The sequence below is a fragment of the Spermophilus citellus genome (genome assembly GCF_964194105.1).
Source record: "Spermophilus citellus genome assembly, chromosome: X".
Lineage (NCBI taxonomy): Eukaryota > Metazoa > Chordata > Mammalia > Rodentia > Sciuridae > Spermophilus > Spermophilus citellus.
The window spans coordinates 10,297,096-10,317,901 of NC_138190.1; the positions used below are offsets into that span (position 1 = coordinate 10,297,096).

General features: G+C 38.0%; 1 protein-coding gene across 2 annotated transcripts in view; it reads right to left on the reverse strand.

Moving 5' to 3' along the window:
* Positions 1 to 20,423, reverse strand: part of ASB9 (ankyrin repeat and SOCS box containing 9) — a 36,518-nt gene extending 16,095 nt beyond the window's left edge. The window contains exons 1-3 of one of the 2 annotated variants that reach the window (XM_081277296.1): positions 20,240 to 20,422; positions 15,687 to 15,887; positions 6,273 to 6,352 (exon numbers count right to left, since the gene is read on the reverse strand). In XM_081277296.1, the coding sequence (XP_081133422.1) occupies positions 6,273 to 6,352; positions 15,687 to 15,780 (174 nt within the window). In that variant the 5' untranslated portion in view covers positions 15,781 to 15,887; positions 20,240 to 20,422. Of the gene's footprint in view, positions 1 to 6,272; positions 6,353 to 15,686; positions 15,888 to 20,239 lie in introns of both variants that reach the window. The other variant, XM_081277297.1, reaches the window with a different exon arrangement.
* Positions 20,424 to 20,806: the final 383 nt, after the last annotated feature.

The following is a 20,806-nucleotide window of genomic DNA, read 5'->3' on the forward strand; positions in this document are numbered from 1 at the left end:
TCTTGTTTCCACCCTGATAGTGACTTAGCCCTTTAAGAATCACAGGGGGCAGGATCAGGAATTTTATTCTAGTTTCTGAAAAGCCAGTCCTCATCATTTGCTTGTGGTGAGACATTACTGAAAAAAGAATCACCTGAGGAGCTTTAGGAACGTCGTGATATCCAGGCTCTGTTCCAGAGCAATTGCAATAGAATCAAAAGAGGATGAATTCAGTCATCAGTATTTCTAAGGGCCCCCACAGCCCAAGGGGATTCTAATGTTCAGTCTTGAGACAAAAAGGTCACTGATATGGTCAAGTGGTAGCTTGATTGCTTTCTGTTGACCTAACAAATCGCCATTGTTGTTTTTTAAATAATTTTTATTGGCATGCAATACATATAAAAATGTTCACAGATCCTAGGTGTAAATCTCAGTGAATCATCATAAAAAAAACATACCTATATAACCACCAAACAGGTAAAGAAAACAAGCATTACCAGAAGGCTGCATATGCCTCATTCAAATTACTATCTACCTCTCATCCCCAAAGATATTCATGAAACTAACTTCTTAAACCATAAATGAGTTTTCTGTGGGCTTGAACATTATATTAATTGATCCATAAAATATGAATTTTTATGAGTGTGCTTGGCTATTTTTATTTCAACATGTTGGTTGGATTCACTCATTCATTCATTTTCACTGCTATATACAATTTCACTCAATAACTACTATAGCTCAGATCTGGAATATCCTCCAAAGGCCCATGTTTTAAAGGATTGATCCCCAGTCTATGGCAGTATTGGAAAGTGGTAGAGCCTTTAAGAGGTCAGGCCTAGTGGAAAGAAACTGTCACAAGGGGCTTGCCCTTAGAGGGAATAATGGAACCCTTGTCCCTTCCTCTCTCTTTTTCTGCTTCCTGGTCACCTCAAAATAAGCAGTTTCCTCCACCACCAGCTTCTTCCATGATGTACTTTGCTGTCATAGACCCAAAGCAACAGAGTCAAGTGACTGTGCACTGAAACATCAGAAACTATGAGGCAAAACAAACATCTCCTACTTATAAATTCATTTTTTTCAGGTATTTTGTCACAGTCATAGAAAGTTAACAAAATCATATGCCATAATTATTATTTTACATTTGATGGACATTTGGGTTGTTTTCTTTTTTAAATATCATATTGCTTTTTATTTGTAATTTCTTCTGATGTATTGCCATAGCAACATTGCATTTTCTCATATAAAATAATTTCTTCTGAGCAAACAAATTATACCAAATGCATCCTTCCTAAGTAATGAGACAAAAATTCTTGGTACTGCTTTTGAAAATCTGAGAGAATTTAGAAACAAATGCTATTCATTCATTCCCATGTTCCAGAGAGAAAATTCATGAGTATGAAAAAAATCAATTGTTACTTTTAGAAAAAATGGTTAGCAGCTGAACAAACATTTCTATATGTGAAATATCTTTCTTTTTTATTGATTTTAGATAGGGCAGAGGGGAGGGAGAGAAAGGGAGGGGGCAGGGGATTAGCAAGGATGGTGGAATGTGATAGGCATCATCATCCAAAGTACATGTATGAAGACACAGATTGGTGTCAACATACTTTATATACAACCAGAGATATGAAAAAGTGTGCTGTATATGTGTAATAAGAATTATAATGCATTCTACTGTCATTTATTTTTTAAAAAAATCATTTGGGTTGTTTTCAACTTTTTTTAACTTGCCATCATGAATAAGGCTGTATGAATATACCTGTACCTGTCTTTTTATATATACACATATCATATCTACTATGTACATACCTAGAAATGGAATTGCTGAGTCAGGAATATGTTTAGCTTTAATAGATATTATGTACTAATCTCCCAAAGTGGTTTGTACAAATTTATACTCCCACTGGTAAAGAAAAAGAGTTCTAGTTGTTCCATATCCTTAACAACACTTGGTATGATCAGTCTCTCCAAAGTTAACCCTTCTAGTAAGGTCAAAGAGTAATAGTAACTCAAATTTTTAATTTATATTACTCAAAATCTAATAATAAGCACAGGGGCTGGGGGTATGGCTCAGTGGTAGTGCACTTGCCTGGCATGTGTGAGGCACTGGGTTCAATTCCCAGCACCACATATAAATAGATAAATAAATAAATGTCCATCAACAATTAAAAAAACATTAAAAAAATAATAAGCACAGTTTGACATTTATTGAATATTTGGATATTCCCTATTATGAATTGCCAGCTCAAGTCTCTTTTTCATTTTCTCTGTTAGGATTCCTGCCTTTATTTTTGTTTGTATTGATTTTAGACAATGAAATCTAATATTGAGTGTGAATTATATTAGGAATTTCAAAGGATTGAAAATATTTTTTAGTGGTTTTGATCCCCTGCTCCACAAAAGAAAAAAAAAGATTTGTAGATATTTACTCTTAGTCTATGCCTTGTCTCCTCATATTTGATGGGGTAGGGAGTGTTCTGGGGATTGAATCCAGAGGTGCTTTACCACTGAGCCACACCCCTAGTCCTTTTATTTTTCATTTTGAGGCAGGGTCTCGCTTAGTTGCTTAGGGCCTCACTAAATTGTTGAGGCTGACTTTGAACTTGTGATCCTCCCACATCAGCCTCCTGAGTCACTTGGAATTACAGATGTATGCCACTACACCCAGCACCTCCTTGCTTTTTCTTTTTTAATAACAATATACACTTTAAAAATATTTTTTTAGTTGTAGATAGACACAATACCTTTATTTATTTACCTGTATGTGGTGCTGAGGATCAAACCCAGGGCCCCCACACATGCTAGGCGAGTGCTCTACCATCACGCCACAACCCCAGCCCACCTCCTTGCTTTTTTAAATATGGCCCTTTCATGAAGTTGTAAATTTTAATGAAATCCAACTTATTGATATTTTTTGTTCTTTTTCTCATGCTATACTCCTTTTGTGTCAAATGCTTCTCCCCCTCTTACAACTATCAAAATAAACTTTTCTTACCCCTTAACCCAGTTGTTCCAGAGAAGCTTTTAAAAGAAAATACCAATGCATGAGGCCTGGCCTAGACTAGCATTTTTATTCTTTTTATTCTTTTAAAAAAATCATCCTGAATCATTTCAATGGTAAGCTATGATACAGAATGACTAACTACAGATTTGGCTTTTCCTTTCTTCGACCTAATGAGAATTTTTTATGATTTTTTCTTTGTTTTATACTCATTTGAATGCCTTATCTTATTCCTCTTAGTAAAATATCTTTTTAGTTTGCCAAAAATGCTTTTCAGTATTCTTTGAATATCTAAAATGCCATGTAGACTGTAATAAGAAAATAGATAATATTTGTGATGGCTGTAACTGAAATAAATAATTTACATATATCACCTCAGTAAATTTTGTCAAGCTCATTTAAGTTAGATTTAAGTTAGCATAATAGATTGAATTTTGGTTCTCAGGACATTACTCACCTCTGACGGTATAACACATTCACAACCTTCTCATGGCCTCATATTAACAAAACATACTTTCTAAATCCTTGACTTTGGAGATAGGTCATGTGATGTTTTAAACAATGGGATATTAGCACATTGCCATGAGCAAAGATTGGAAGTACTGTATTCTTGCAAGGTTGAGCTTGCCCTGCTCTGCTCCAGCCTTTTGCCAAAAAAGATAATCCCTCAGGTAACCAGTAGTCTGTAAGGGATGAGAGAGAATGTGTAGCAGAGCTGTACCCAATCCACAGCTTGGAGCAGAGCCCAGTCAAGCCCAGCTTAGACCTGCTGATTCAAACACTCATTAGCAAGAAATCATGACTACCACATTATGCCACTGAGTTTTGGGGTGGTTGCTGAGTTTTGAGGTGCACTGATGCAGGTAGTTATCAGAATGTTTACTTTGTGAAGACAAAATTGAGACTCCAGGATGATAACTCACTCAAATAATGTGCTAGAGCTTAGATAAAAACATTCTTCTGGCTGATGTTCAGTAAACACATAAATAACTGAATATAAATAAATGTCTGTCCAATTTAACAAGTAATATATAAAAGCTGAAATTATCATTTTTCATCCTATCAAAATAGAGTTAATATTTCATTTTATCTGAGAAGCAGACTAACATTTTTGCTAGAGTTATGTTATAATCTATATTTCTACTTATAATAGGCTGCTGCTATGAAAGACAGCTTAAGATAGTGGCTTAGGATAGTATAAAATTTTTTCTTTAGAAACTATTTTTCTTATAGGAGGATTTCTTAATCTATTTAGGTCCATGAAATTGCATTTTTTTTAAAAAAAAAGAACTTTTATTTTCACTAACCTCTATCTGAAATTCTACATGTCCTTCAATAAATGAATGTAGATAACAAATCACAATAGTAAAAACAATTTATAGTACTGTCACCAATAGAAATCACTGATATTTTTATGCACTATGATTTTTCAATGTATTTTTATTTAACTTATTTTTTATTAGTTCTAATCAGTTATACATGACAGCAGAAAGCTTTTCAATGCATCGTATACAAATGTAGCACAACTTTTCATTCCTCTGGTTGTACACGATATAGAGTCACACCACATGTGCCGTCATACATGCACTTAGGGTAATGATGTTCATCTCATTCCACCATCTTTCCTACTCCCATGTCCCCTCCCCTTTCCTCCATCCCCTTGGTCCAATCAAAGTTTTTCCATTCTCCCCACACATACACACCCCATTATGGATCAGCGTCCACTTATGAGAGAGAACATTTGGCATTTGTTTTTTGGGGATTGGCTTACTTCACTTAGAATGATATTCTCCAACTCCATCCATTTACCTGAAAATGTCATAATTTTATTCTCTTTTAATGCTGAGTAATATTCCATTGTGTATATGTACCACCAGTTTCTTTATCCATTCATCTACTGGAGGGCATCTAGGTTGCTGCCACCATTTAGCTATTATGAATTGTACAGCTATAAACATTGAAGTGGCTGTATCACTGTAGTATGACCTTTTTAAGTACTTTGAATATAGACCAAGGTGTGAGATAGCTGGGTCAAATGGTGGTTCCATTTCAGGTTTTCTAAGAAATCTCCATACTGCTTTCCAGATTGGTATGTATTTTAAATATCTCTAAATATAGGCTTATCCTACTTAAAAATTATGATAGTTATTAGAATCACCACTAGATCTTCTTTAATGAATTACTTTAAAGCCTACATGTTATGTCACAAATTTGTTTTAATATTTTGATAGATTTCCTGTGTGTTATGTTTTATGCATTTAAAACTTTACTCAAAGAAGGGGTGCATAGACTTAGTCAGATTACCAAAGAGGTCCATAGCACAGAAGGTATTAAGAGTTCCTAACTTAAAAGATACAGTATAATTTTACAGAACAAAACTTTCTGAACAAAAACGTGATTGGGATTTTGAATGGTGGCTTGAACTATTTTCTTAAAAATACCTTTATGTGGGTTCCCATTAGTTTCAAGCCAGCAAAACCCAAATCAGTGTGCACTGGAAATTACAATGGGGAGGCAGAGAATCTAAAATCAAACTGTTCAGAGCCACGGTCAACCGGGGATTTAACAGAACTTAAAATGTCTTTGAAATGCATTGTATACAAATGGAACACAACTTTTCATTCCTCTGGTTGTATACTATGCAGTCATACATATACATAGGGTAATGATGTTCATCTCATTTCATCATCTTTCCTACCCCATGTCCCCTCCCCTTGGCTACAAGACTACATATTTTAAAAGACATTTTCAAGCATTTACTATACATTAAGCATTTTCAACCTTAGCATTACTGACATTCTGGGATGGATAATTTTTGAGGGGAAGGGCTGTCTTGTGCACTGTACAATGGTTAGCAGCATCCTTGGTTTCTACCCTCTAGATGCTATTATCACCACCATCCCAGTGTGACAACCAACATTTTCAAATGTCCCCAGAAGGATAAATTTGCCACATTGAGAATCCCTGTTTTACATGATAGTTTTTAAGAACACAGATTATTGAACAAAGTGAAGGCACCTTAAATGTGCTAACTTACCAGTTACTCATTTAATAGATATTTAGCACAGTACCTACTGTGTGCTTAGCATTGTACTAAACTCTGGTATCATGCCAGCCAACAAAGAAGGAAATGATAAAATAACCAAGAAAAATGAAAAAAAAAAGAACAAGATTCACCTCATGCTGCTCGATAGGAAATTCATATCTTAATATCAGTCTACAGTTTCTTTTTTCTAAGTTTGACATAGCAATAGGATGTGCTTACTATTCACCATTTTTTTTAAAGAGCTACCTGGCTGATGAGGTTCCTCAGAGACAGCACGCGTCCATGGATTGCAGCTTCATGCATAGGAGACCAATCAGACACAACATCTGTATGAAAAGGGAGGAACAGGTCACATCCTACTAATGCACTTAGACTGGGAGGCTCCTTGTTACTCAGCAATTTAGAGCCTAACAGGTCCTGAATGGAGGCATAGGAGTCACTCAAGAAAAATCCCCAACAGGTCTTCAGCATTTCTCTATTGATGTTTCTTGCACACATCTGAAATGTCTGGATAACTAAAGAACTATATGGTCAGCGCCCAAACTGGGACCAAAAGAGACAGATTGGGAGATGATTATGTTAGGTGAAAATAAGCCAGGCATGGAAATACCAGAAAGACAAGTACCTCATGAGGTCACTCATGTGGGATCTAAAAACTGATCTCATAGAAGTTTAGAGTAGAGTAGTGGCTACCAGAGGCCAGGGAAAAGTGGGGAGGGAAGGATAAGGAGAAGTTGATCAACATGTATAAAGTTACAGGTAGGTAGGAACAAGAAGTTCTGCTGTGCTACTGCATAGGAGGATAATTGTAGATAACAATTGTGTACAGTATATTTCAAAAGCTAGAATAAATGATTTTGAAAGTTTTCACCATAAAGAAATGATGTCTGAGGAGATAGACATATAACCTAATTTAAACATTGCACAATGTAGATATCAAACCTTCACATGGTTCCTCCGTAAATATCTACAACTCTTATTTTTACATATCAGTTAAAATAAAATTAGTTTTAATTCAACAGTTTTTCAAAGCTATTATTGATTGATTGATTTATGCATTATAATTGTACCTAATACCTAATATGCCCTATTGAAACATGCAAAAAAACTTATTTGATCAATCTCATTCCCCAGTACCTTCACTTTCCCTCATCTTCTCTCTCCCCCTGATCTACCACCATATGATCCAACCATCCCACTCCTTGATATTTAACAAATTTTTTAAAAGAGGCAGATTGGGATGATAGATGACAGTACTTCCATTTCACACTGTCTCAAAGACAAATGGCCCATTTAGTTAAGTGAGAGCTTCACTAATTACCAGCATTAGTGTGTTAAGCTGTGTTTGCCAGTCTAGTTTCCTGCATGAAATGCAAACTTTGGCATCTCAGCAAACAGTGCCATATACTAATAGTAGTAATCATGTAATTACATACACCATTAGGTTTGGAATCAAATCTAAACAGAACCTTATCTATTTATGGATTACCTCCTGTCCTAATATTAAGCACAAATCAGACCTTGAAACAAGGATATTATTTACCCTCCAAAAGCAGTGTGCCAGTGTGGTTAAAAGAAAGCTCTGAATCCAGACCCACTTGACCTCTTCTGAAAGTGGGACCCATGAGAGGTTCTGATCTTCAGTTTCCTTTTTAGTGAATTAAGGACAGCAATATATACAGCCATGACTCAGTACATATTATCCACATCTTTCCCTAACACTAAACAGAGAATCTCAATTACATCCCATAATCATTGCTATTAAAAATAGCAAATTTATAGTCTAATATAGGAGGAACAAATAGCCACATAGGGAAAAAAAAAGCCTGTTATCCTTACCCTAACACTTTAAATGCTTTCATCTCGCCTTATAATTAAGTGTGGATGTACTTAATGAGGCACAGACCTGATTTTTTTTCTCATCTCAAGCTGCATCTGATTTCTAGAACAAACAGATGCAGGAAGTGTGTGTGAAGAGACTTGCCTGAGCTTGTGTAAGCGCCAGCTCTGCCTGCTTTGGTAAACATGTGACATACAAACAAGGTGGATGGTCTGATACCAGTTCTGCCTTGCTTGAGAACTCATAGCTTCCTAAAAGCTGAGGAAACCTGGAGAACCAGAGTGGTGACTAATGCCTTGCAAACTGAAAGGCCATGAAGGAGAAGGCAAGAACACTTTGCATTTAACACGTGGTGGTTATGGCCTGCCTGCCACCTGGAGCCATCAGTGCCCCGGAAAATCTGTCCCAGTGAGCAAATTACCATGGTTCCAGATGGATTCATTAAGTATCAAGTACATAAGAGGAAGGAAGTGGAATGAGGCCACCTACACATGCCCATCCAATGCTTTCCTTGTGAGGTCACTAAGATCTTAGGGCAAAGTACCTTAAGTGGATGTCTTTTCCCACCCCCAAATCCTCATGCTCATTCAGTGTCTCACAGCATTCTTTTAGATTCCTAATTCAGCAACAATACTGCTGTTTCTAGGACTTGGAATCTAAATTCCAGTCTACAGATATGAAAATATTTAGCCCCCAATTAGAATTAAAAAGACAACTAAGTGCACTCCATTGGTCCTGATAATGCAAAATATCATTTACACAAAATCTTGAGCCAGAAAGAAAAAAAAACAAAAATTAAGGAAGGTTTTGAAAATCAGTTTTAAACAGATTTGCAAGTGCATCCTAATGGATCACTACATGTGATGATTAGTCCAGTTTTTCTTCCAAGTGCTTAGCGGCTAAGAAATAGAGCTGCCACACTCCTCAAACTTCTTAAAGCTCTAAGATTATTAGAGCTGACAGTCTAAACCGTCTAAGCAATTATTTGGGGTCCTAAATTGTAACTGTTCAGATGTCATAAAAATATTACAATTATATTATTAAGTGTAGATAAAAATGAGTTTTACTTTCTACTCGTTCATGATTGAACCATTATTTTTCCTATTTAGGGAAAATAGAATTATGTACTTCTCTGAGAGAAAAGCAAAAGCTACCTGATGTTTTGCACACAGAGAGAAGATAGTATCTGCAGAGCAGACAGTCTGCGTCTTTCTGAGAAGTACAGAGGATTGTCCTGGCACACGTAGTAAGGGGCTGACAATACCAATGTCCATATAGAGCTAGCTAGCTAGCTAACAGCTTCATTGAGCTATAATTCACATCCTATACAATTTTCCCATTTCAAGTGTACAATTCACTGCTTTTCATTACATTCACAGAGTTGTGCAACCGATACCACAATCAATTCTAGAACATTTTCATCACTCCAAAATGAAATCCCATGCCTATTAACATTCACTCCACATTTGCACTTCCCCAAACCCTGGCAACCATTGATCTATTTTCTGTCCTTGTGGATTTGCCTATTCTGAACATTTCATGTAAACAGAACCACACAATATGTGTTCCTTTATGACTGGCTTCTTTCATGTAGTCTAACGTTTCAAGGTTCATCCACATTATAGCATACATTAGTCTTCATCCCTTTTTTGCTCAAATATTCATTGTATGGATGGACCACATATTATTTATTTACTCATCAGTTGATGTAATTTTGTGTTGTTCGCACTTTGGGTCTATTATTAATAATGCTGCTAAAAACATTCATGTACACTTTTTTGGTGGATGTATGTTTCAATTCTCCTGTGTCTACACCTAAGAGTGGAACTGCTATATGATAATGATGATACATTTTTGATATTATATTCCACTTTATATTCCCATCAGTAATGTATGGGGCAGTGTTTCCCCTCCTAACTTAAAAAGTTGATCTAGGGTTTGTTAAGCCTGTCACACTATCCTATACTACTGCCCAAAAAGAAAAGCATGGGTTCTTGTGAAGCATCAATCCATCTCATATTTATACAAGATCTTTGCCCTCAGCAGGTCTCAGAACAAATTGAATGATTGTGTAAAAACCTGGAATAGTGACAATGGATACATTAATAGTTTTCTAACATTCAGAGCACACAGATTGTGTGTGCATGCACATACATGCATGAGCACACACAAACACACATATACAGTTTAGCAAACACCATAATTTGCAACACAGATTAGTCCACTTGCTGTTTCGCTCTGGAAAACAGTGAAGAGATTAGCAGAGACTTGCACCTTGTGAAATTCAAATGAGGGTCTGCCTGTGTTATGGTTTAGATGTAAGGTGTCCCCCAAAAGATCATGTGTGAGACGATGCAAGATTTAGAAGAGAAATGATTGGGATATGAAAGCCTAAATCCAATCAGTGAATCAATCCCCCTGATGGGATTAACTGAGTGGTAGCTGAAAGCAGATAGGATGCGGCTAGAGAAGGTGAGTCCTGTGGGCATGGCTATAGGTATATATTTTGTATTTGGAGAGTGGAGTGTCTCTCTCTCTCTCTCTCTCTCTCTCTCTCTCTCTCTCTCTCTCTCTCTCTCTCTCTCTCTCCTTTCTGATCATCATGTGAGTTGCTTCCCTTCCCCACACTCTTCCACCATGATGTTCAGCCTCACTTCAAGCCCCAAGGAATGGATCCAGCTGTCTATGAACTAAGGCTTCTGAAACCATGAGCCCCTAAATAAACTTTTCCTCCTTTACAGTTGTTCTGGTCAGGTCTTTTAGTCACAGCAGTGAAAAAGCTGACTAAAACAACCTGGTAGGACCTGGTGCTCCTGCAGAGTTTTCCCGGGCCTATCCCTCAAGCACGAAATGAGCTGTAGGCTTATCATGTGTCCAGTTAAGACCAGAAGTAGCCTCACCTGCCTTCCTGCTAACTGACAGCTAGAAACAGCCAACCATGCAGAAAAGGGGACCTAGTTTTCCTGCCAAAATGTGGATGATGTTCACAGTACGAGCATCATGGATAAAGGGGAGATTGAAGATTATAATACTCTTTTCCACTGAGTCCACCAAAGTCTTTGAAACTCAAGGGTCATTATCTACATGTAACACATTATACAAGCTCTTGACACATACTAAGGATTCTCAACACTTATTCAGCCATGATCTATTGGTTTTTCTGCCAAAAAATAGATGAAAAATGAGGTCACTGGCAGCACCCCCAGATCCAGTAGCATATCTCATAGGTAAAATGGGGCAGGGAGCTCTCATAACAAAACCACTCCACAAGTCCTCTAATTGGTGCCAATAAACTTACCATTTTTAAGAAACTCATGTCTCTATCAAACCTACTGCACATTAGGAAGGCTATTTCATTTTTATTGCACTTTCTGGAATGATTTCTAAAACTTCCATTATTTCAGCAGAGATTTTAAATGCACTAATTGGTACATTCTGAAAGAGCTATTAACGAAGCTGAAAGCACTAGTGAAGGCTGGGCAGTGGCATTAATCTATCCATCTCGAGAAACATTTTGCAAGGTCAATAGGAGAAAAGACCTCTCTTTGGGGTTGTCCTGAGGGGATAGGCACATTTGCCTCTGGTTTTTGGAACATGATAATGATGGATTCGGTGGCATGATTCAACATCAGAGAGGATCTGGGTATTGTGTTTGCAATCACAGTGGACCTTAATTTGATTCCAGGATAAATGCAAAAGAGAAATGGGAGTCTCAAAGTCAGAAAGAGGCAAAGAGAAAGACCCACTAAGACAACTCTTGGGCAAATTGCACCTGCCCACTGCAATTCTTTTTCCAATTCCATCATCCACCGTTGCTCACTCACTCATTTGCTCTCTCTCCATTCTCCATAGGAATCTTACATTATCACCCATTCTGTTTAACGGACAGATTTCCCTCAGAAAACTTTACCTTGATGAGGTCCACCAATATCTAAGAATTCACCATAAGAGAATGATTTTTTTCCCCATTCCATGCCTGTTCCTATCTGTTTTCTGTTTAAATGTGAAAACTCTACAGGGTGGCTCAATAGAGTGAAAAAAAGAAATTCCTCTTATAGGTATCAGCCTGCAGGCAAAAATCCAAAGGTCAAATACTAAAAATGGGAAGAGTGGTCATGTATTTGGTTGAGTTGTGGTGGTTAGTTTATCCTCCAATGTATTTTCCAAAGCGTCTATGGACTAGATATGAATTAGTTTCTTAGGGTTGCCATTAAAAAGTGCCACAAACTAAGTGGACCTAAGACAATAAAACCTTATTATCTCACAGTTCCAGAGATTAGAAGTTTGAAATCAAAGTGTCAGCAAGACCATGCTATCTCCAAAGGCTCAAGGAGGATATCCTTCCTTGCCTCCTCCAGCTTCAGTCAATCAACACTCATCCCTGACATTCCTTGGCTTGTAGATTCTTCACTCCGACTTCTGCCCCTGTAACTACACAGCATTCTCCCTTTAAGTGTCTTCTCCATTCTTGCAAAAATACCAGTAATGTGGAATTAAAGGCCCACATACTCCAGTATAACTTCATTTAAACAAATGACCCTATTTCCAAATGAGGTCCCATTCTGTGTTATGGAGGGTTAGTATTTCAATGTATCTTTCTGGGAACACAATTCAACTCATAACAAGGTACTTTCAGGAAAGAGATATTCTTTCCATGCACTTGGGACAGGAGAGTCGATCTTTAAAGAAATCTTTCTATAAAGAGTTGGCTGTCCATCCTCACAGCCTTTCCTCCCTCCTTCTGGAGAAGGAGGCAAAGAACCTGCAGGTAAAGATGGGAGCAGCAAAATTCCCCAAGATGAACCATCCCTAGGCCCTATTTTCCCTCTGACTTGTCCTTGTGCCAGGGGACATGCTTCAGCAGAACTGAATTTCTCAGGATGGCAATTTGGAAACAGCACTCTGAGTGTTCCACATTCCACACTTCACCAAGGTCAAAACTTGAGAAGCATAAACAAATGCAACCAGATATAACTGAGGTTTTATCCCAAGTGCAAGACTGGTGCAAAGCAGAGAATGACTCCACTTTAAGTAGGAATTGGGAAAAAGACTAAGAGGGTTTCATGGCAACAGTTGCCCAGCTGGGTGCAGAAGGTGTGAGTAGGAGTATGTCAGTCTGATTCAGAGGAGGAGATGAAAAATCAAAGGTGTCCAGGAATCTATCCTTGTATTTTGCAGTTCTCTGAAAACTTTTCTTCCCTTAGTCCGTGCGGAATTACAACATCCAGAGTCTCTTCCTGCTTCCTTGTCCAACTCACTGGTCCCACATCCTTGACCAGAGGTCTGTCCCAGGGCTTAATCCTTGGCTCTCAGCTCTTGGCCATCAGAAAATTTGTTCTTTCACTGACTTTGAACCACAGCCCCTGCGCAAAAACATTCTGAGGTCTGACTCCCAACCTGTACTTTTCCCAGTCTCATTTTTGTATCACATGCTGTCTAAAAGGCATAGTTATTAGTACTTTTTTCTTTTTTATTTGTTCTTTTTAGTTATACATGGCAGTACATGTATCTTGACATATATGGAGAATAACCTCCCATTCTTGTGGCTGAACATGATGTGGAGTTACACTGGTCGTATATTCATATTTGAACATAGAAAACTTATGTCCCATTCATTCTACTGTCTTTCCTATTCCCAACCCCCACCCTTCCCTTCATTCCCCTTTGTCTAATCCAATGGACTTCTATTCTTCCCTCCTCCCTGCATTACGTCAGCATCAGAAAGAACATTCAACCTTTGCTTTTTTTAGGACTGACTTATTTCACTTAGCATGGTAGTCTCCATCTCCATCCATTTACCAGAAAATGCCATAATTTCATACTTCTTTATAGTTAACATCCTCCCTTCCTCACTCATTCCAAAGTCAACTTTCCTTCCCAACTTGCCTTTTATCAGGCTCTCCTATCTGACACTAATTTAGGTTTGACAACTTTACCATTTGGAGCTGACTTCTTTCTTTGAGCCCTTATATTTAATCAAGCAGCATTGCCTGATTATTCTTTCCTTTGAAATTGTCACCCTTTCTCTGTTATTTCCAAGGTTTGATCCAAATGTTAATTTCTATGTTTATATTAGTGTAGTGGTTCTATGATCACCCCCATCAGCATTACCTGGGAGCTTGCTATGAATGAGGGTTCCCAGGCCTCACCACAGACCTACCAATTCATCAGAAGCCTCACCACCTGCATTTTAGCAACCTATCCAGTTGAAGTTGAGGTACACAAGTTTGAGAACCAGTGCATTAGTGCAGCATCTCCTGTGATGCCACCACAGTCTATCCTAACTATGGCTACTCAATTCGTTTACTTACATCCTTGATTACTGCTAGGTCTCTGCTCCAGAACTGTCAACACCTGTCAACTCCCTGGCTCATGAATGTTAAATTCCTCCACCTAGCTTTCAAAGCCTCATTATATGGTTCCATCTCTCCAAATTTGTCTTCACTAGACTCCCTAAAACATTCTGCATTCTAGCTCTCACAACATGTTCACTTTCTAAGCAACACACCTTTGAGTATAACACTTGCCCACTTCCACCCACTCCTCCTGCTACAACCAGCATTAGATTAGGACCTTTAGAAACCTTGAACAGTGAAAAGTGGCTAGTTCCTCTTTCCCACGTGGAAATGAAAATAAACATATTACTTAGCTGTAAAATAACTGTGTACAAGTCAACCAAATTACTGATTCTTTCCCATAGTTATTAGTTTGCTGCTTAAAACATATGTTTAACAAATTCTTTTTAAAATGGTGATTTTTGGTGCCACACTGCTTCCCTAACACTTCAGATCTGTGCTCAATGTATCCACTGGCTACTTCAGTTTTGCCTTTGTGGATGAAAAGACTACTCACCATTGAGTATTCCACCTGTTTTGTGAGTAAAATCAGATGAATAAATGAATGAGTGAGCAGATTTCTCTGCTCAGTCAGAGGGAATGCATTTTGTATTTTATTTGTTCCAGTGAAGTAGGAGATTAATAACTCTTTGCTGACTTCAGAGTCCCTGTTGTTTGTCCCCTGATTGAAAAATATTGTGAGCAGCCTACCAGTGTCAGGAATGTAATTGCAAAATTGAATGTTATAATCTATCCTTAAATGCCTAGACCCATTTTTCAGAATCCTTTCAACAAGAGAGCACCTGCTAAATGCTCACAACAGAGTGACAGTGCCTGTATGTGTGGGATTCTATACAGAGGTGAAAACTTCTTCTGACAGATGAAGCTCATGCCTGTAAAACACCTCTCTGTTTAAAGCGAATCAATCAGTGCTCAGTGTTTGAACATCATTTATAAACTCAGCCTTTTATGTCAACTATCCAAAACGTTTTTACTGTTGTTGTGGTTTGTTGTTGTTGTTGTTTGTTGCTTTTGCAGTACAGGGGATTGAACTGAGGGCCTCATGCATGCAAAGCACAAACTCTACTATAGCTGAACTACATGCCAAAGTCCACCTAAGACCTTTTAATACAATAATTATTTTAGCATTCAATTTTTTCTTGATTTATAAATTACTTTTAATCCTCTAATCCAATGAGTAATGCATATGATCCACAAAGAATGATTGTTTGGAGCTATAGTTTTTACTGGAGAATAATCTATGATAATTAAATTTGTATCATGAATAGGACATTGCAAGTAGAAGTGTATACATTTTTGAACAACCATGTAAAGGACCTATACCAGCAAACTGTGGACATCTGTCCAGCAACTGCACCCTGGACACATGTCAAACATACCCACTGAAATCACTCAGCCCTCTTCTCTCCTAAGCAAGTTAACCACCCTCCCCAGCACACTGATTTCACAGCCCCTAAGACTCACCTCCCATCAATGGGTTTGAAAGTAGCCTAGTATCAGGATAGCCTCCTGGCCCCAAGGGCTTACTGCCATTCTTGCCCCCTTGTTCACTAGCCATGGGGCTCTCCTGGTCCACGTTCCACTTCAGTTGCTTAGGAAAGTCCAAATTCCAGGCTCCTCGTGTTCCTGGGAAATTCCAGTTCTGTGGCTGGCTGGTCAGACTGTCTGCAACAGAGAACAGTACAAGCAGGGTAATGTGAGTACTACCTGTGGTCAGAGAGAAATGCACGAGTGCACACACACACACCATACCACCTAGCTGGCTGGAGTCTGGCCAAAGCCTACAACAGCCCCCCAACCCTAAGTCTGCAAAAACTGCTGATGTCACGTCCTTTCCAAAACTGAGACCAATCACTGAAGAAGCCTTGGACTTTATCAGGAAGGAAACTCAGTTTGTAACTTTTAGAGAATGAAGGGAGTAGGGTGAGGGAGTGAAGGAAACAGCTCCCTTCCTGCAAAGTTGCTCACTGTGCTGAGATCTGTTTGCTACTTAGGGGCTTCTTGGTGTTGAGACAAGCTCCAGCACCCAAGAGCTGAAAAAGCTAGTTTTGCAGCAGCTCTGTGAATTGCTTGCACGGTAATATGCACAGCACGCCCTGGCCATCTGCACATGTGGTTTCAATTTTGCTGGGAGTGTCTTATGGAAAAATGTGTCTATATGTTACAAAAATGCAGGATTTGGAAAGAGCTTCTGTTTTCTTCCTTTCAGCTGCAAGAACTTCATTAAATGTCCTATTTCACCCTTCCTCCACACATTTTAACTTCTAGATAAACAATGAAAATTTTCCATTGGAATAATGGATTCCTGGGTGGCATGGGGTGTGGAAGAGACCCTCCATCTTTCAATGGTTAATTATAAAAATATTATTTTGTTAAGATTTTATCAATTTACCTATACAAAATACATTAACTTTCTGTGTATGTGACTTTTCAATTTCCATTTTCTACCACACCCTTGGGTGATGGTTCAGGCTGATGGCCACTCCTAGATTCCTATCTTCCTCTCTTCCATGTGGAAGAGGATTTTTCATCCCAGTTGGGGAAAGCTTTGAGTTACTATCAAATATCCTCTGTCTGTGAAATGATTGTAGACTTGTTTTAATTCCAAAAATGAAGCCTTACTGTTTTAGATATATGGATACACACACACACACACACACACACACACACACACACACACACAAGAGGAGTCCAGTTGAAACATTTGGTAAACATCATGAATAGTTTGAAGCACATCCTCCATGCACTTCTGTGCATGTATAGATATATATCCTATGCATCTACACACGTGCACATGTGTGCACGCGCGCGCGCACACACACACGTCTATCCCTTCACATTTGCACTTAAAATTATATTATTATACTGTTTTATGCTTTTCACACTTATTTTGTCTGGTAAATATTTACATTTCAGTTTATATAGCTATGTTCCTTTCTTTATTCACTACTGCATTCCATATTGTGCCAAAAATATTTATTTATTCTCCTAGCAAAGCAAGCAGAATGTTACCATTTCTTTTACTCCTTCAAAAATAACTGCAGTTCATATTTTTGTACACACCTCTTTGTGCACACATGCAAATATTTTTGGAGAGATTCCCAAGAGTGGAAATACTAAGTCAAAGGTGTGCTCATACACATGGGAAAAATTATATAGAACTATAGGCACATGTACACACACACACACACACACACACGAATGAGCACAAGTAAAACTGGGGAATTCTGAAAAAGATCAGAAGATTATATGAATGCTTATTACTGATTCTGATATTGTACTGTAATTTTGCAAAAAGTTACCATTGGGGCAAAGTGATCTAAGTGTACAAGGAGAGCTCCTCTATATTATTTCTTAGAACTGCCTGTGAATCTATAATTATCTCAATACCAATTTTAGTTGTTTTTAAAAAAGCTGCTCACATAAAATTGGGATAAACACTGCCAAATTGCCCTCCATTTCTATTTGCAGAATTAAGTGAGAAGGCCATAAACATACAAATTCCTCAGTACTCTATCTGGAAAGATTGGAGAACTATAAACTTAAACTTGTATTTGGCAAAGAGTGAGAATATTACTCCCATCATAGACCAGTTGAGAAGTTAAACAGAGGAGCATAAAGAGGAAGCTGGATACTATCACCATTTTTTCCTAATAAAATCTTCACAGTTCATGTTCTTTATTTACCTTTAATTAAATTCCAAGGAGATAAGTTTTCCCATATTCAAATTTAAGTTCCAAAATGACAATAGAGAAAATTTCCAGGTTGTTGCCCTAGTACCTGGGAGGGAATTCACCAGCTTTTAAAGTTTTCATTACATTTATAATGTTGATCACCATAGTGAATAGGAGGATGGAAACACTTTTTTTAACCATTTAAACATAGTTACAAGAGGAGTCCATGCATTTTTAAGCATTAATATAGGATAAAATATATAAGCTGTGATTATAAGGTGGCTTACCACAAACCATAAGAGAATGGCAATCTTACTAATTTCTAGTTGGCCCTGATGCTTGTCAGTGTGGGTCTGAATGTTCAGTGAAATTCATGCAGGTTAGGAAAGGTAAAAGAATGACAGACTGCAGAAGACAGCAAAGCCACAATCATTCCTTACCAGGAGCAGTGTTCACATGAGCCAGTACCTCTTTCCCACCCTCACTTAGCTATCCAAGGCCCTGATGCTTGTCAGTGTGGGTCTGAATGTTCAGTGAAATTCATGCAGGTTAGGAAAGGTAAAAGAAGTTAGTACAAGGTACACGTCACTCACAGATTACAACTTCCTCCCTCCCACAGCCTTGGGGAACCTTGAAAGTCACTTCCAATGAGTTCAAGTTGATCCAGCTGGCAATTTTTCTAGGACAAACCCTTTAAAACCTACACATCTTCTCTGATAACTGGGAACTCTCTGCTTCTCAGGCAAAACTCCTATTTATTTCCACTGTTCTTGCAAAACTGCCTGTGCATGCTCAGTATCTGATGCTGCTTTCACTCCCAGGAACAGTACAGTGAAATTCAAACAAAGAAGTGTTTTTTTAAAAAAGAAAAAAAATCTGTAATAATGTGATGTTCTTGAGGAAACAAAAAGGGAAATTAAAAAGGAGAGAGTCTACATAATGATGGGACTGGGCTCTACCAAAATGCCAACAGTGGGAAAGACAAAAGTGGGGTAGAGGGGTTGGGGTTGTGGCTCAGTGGTAGTGCACTTGCCTAGCATGTGTGAGGTGCTGGGTTCGATTCTCAGCAACACATATAAATAAATAAATAAACGTATTGTGTCCATCTACAACTAAATAAAATATATTTTTAGAAAGTGGGGAGGGGAAAGCTTTATAGATTACAAGATAATAAGGAGATTTGAGAACTCAAATCAATGGATGATGCTTGATCTGACCCTTGACCAGATCCTGATGGTGGCAAGAGACAGAAAGGACATGAATGACACAGTTGTGGAAGTGTACAGACAGATGGATGTTGGATGGATGTGGGGCACTAGATAATCACCACACAGTGGTTCTGGGGAAGAATCTCTGAACATGCTCTTAGGAGATGAACAATAAAATACTTGGTGCAGAGAGCCATAATGGATTGTGAGGCCAAGGGGGAAATGGATCCCTGTTCACACATTCTGCACCAGATAGAAAAAGTCAATGCAAGTTCTGTAGTTAAAACAAAAGAGTAGGGCTGGGGCTGTAGCTCGCAGCAGAGCACTTGCCTAGCATGTGTGAGGCACTGGGTTCAATCCTTAGCACCACATAAAAATAAAGAAATAAAATAAAGGCATTCTGTCCAGCTACGACTACAAAAAAAATTTTTTTAACACATGAGTAAATACAAAACATGGAGTACTCAATCTGTTTGCATGCCATTGTCATTCCTAATGAACTCAAAGGCCACATATCCCAGAAACATGGGAAACTTCCCATTGCACAACAATGCAGGGTCATAAAACAAACAACACTCTGTCTGTATTAAAAATTTCGATATCTTGGTTATTGTACGCTTTTTGCCTTAAGAAAATACTTACCTTGAATGCCCTTCAATAGATGAATGGATTAAAAATGTGGCACATACACACAATGGAATATTATTCAGCAATAAAAGAGAATAAAATCATGGCATTTGCAGGTAAATGGATGCAGTTGGAGAAGATAATGCTAAGTTAGCCAATCCCCCCAAAAAAAAAACATTAGAAATAAATGTTTTCTCTGATATAAGGTGACTGATTCATAGTGGGGTAAGGAGAGGGAGCATGGGAGGAATAGATGAACTCTAGATAGGGCAGAGAGGTGGGAGGGAAAGGGAGGAGGCAGGGGATTAGCAAGGATGGTGGAATGTGATGGACATCATTATCCAAAGTACATGTATGAAGACTCGAAATGGTTTGAACCTACTTTATATACAAACAAAGATATGAAAAAATGTGTTCTATATGTGTAATAAGAATTGTGATGCATTCCACTGTCATGTATTTAAAAAATAAAAGTGATTAAAAGAAAAAAGGAAAAGAAAATATTTACCTTGCCTGCTAAAATGTTTGGCCTCATTCACCTCTTCTTGATCCTAGTCCTGGTGAAGAATCATGATGCCTGAAACTTACAAATAGTTCACTTAAACACATATGCATATGTATTGATTATATACAGGTTCACAATAGATATGTACATATAAATAGATGCATGTAGCCAGGCACAATGGTGCACTCTTGTAATCCCAGTGGCTTGGAAGACTGACGCAGGAGGATCATGAGTTCAAAGCCAACCTCAGCAACAGTGAGGTGCTAAGCAACTCAGCGAGACTCTGTCTCAAAATAAAATTCAAAATAGGGCTGGGGATGTGGCTCAGTGGTTGAGTGCCCCTGATTTCCATCTTCAGTATCCCCCCAAAAAATAGATGCATATGCACTTGTATATACACATATATATATATGTATATGTGTGTGTGCATGCATACATGAATACATCAAGAGAGAAGCAAACGTGACTAAATGATGGATGCAAAGGTATTCATTGTGCTATTGCAATTTTTCTGTAAACTGAAAGCTTTTCAAGATGTAACAATGATAAGGGAAGAAAAATTAGTAAGTG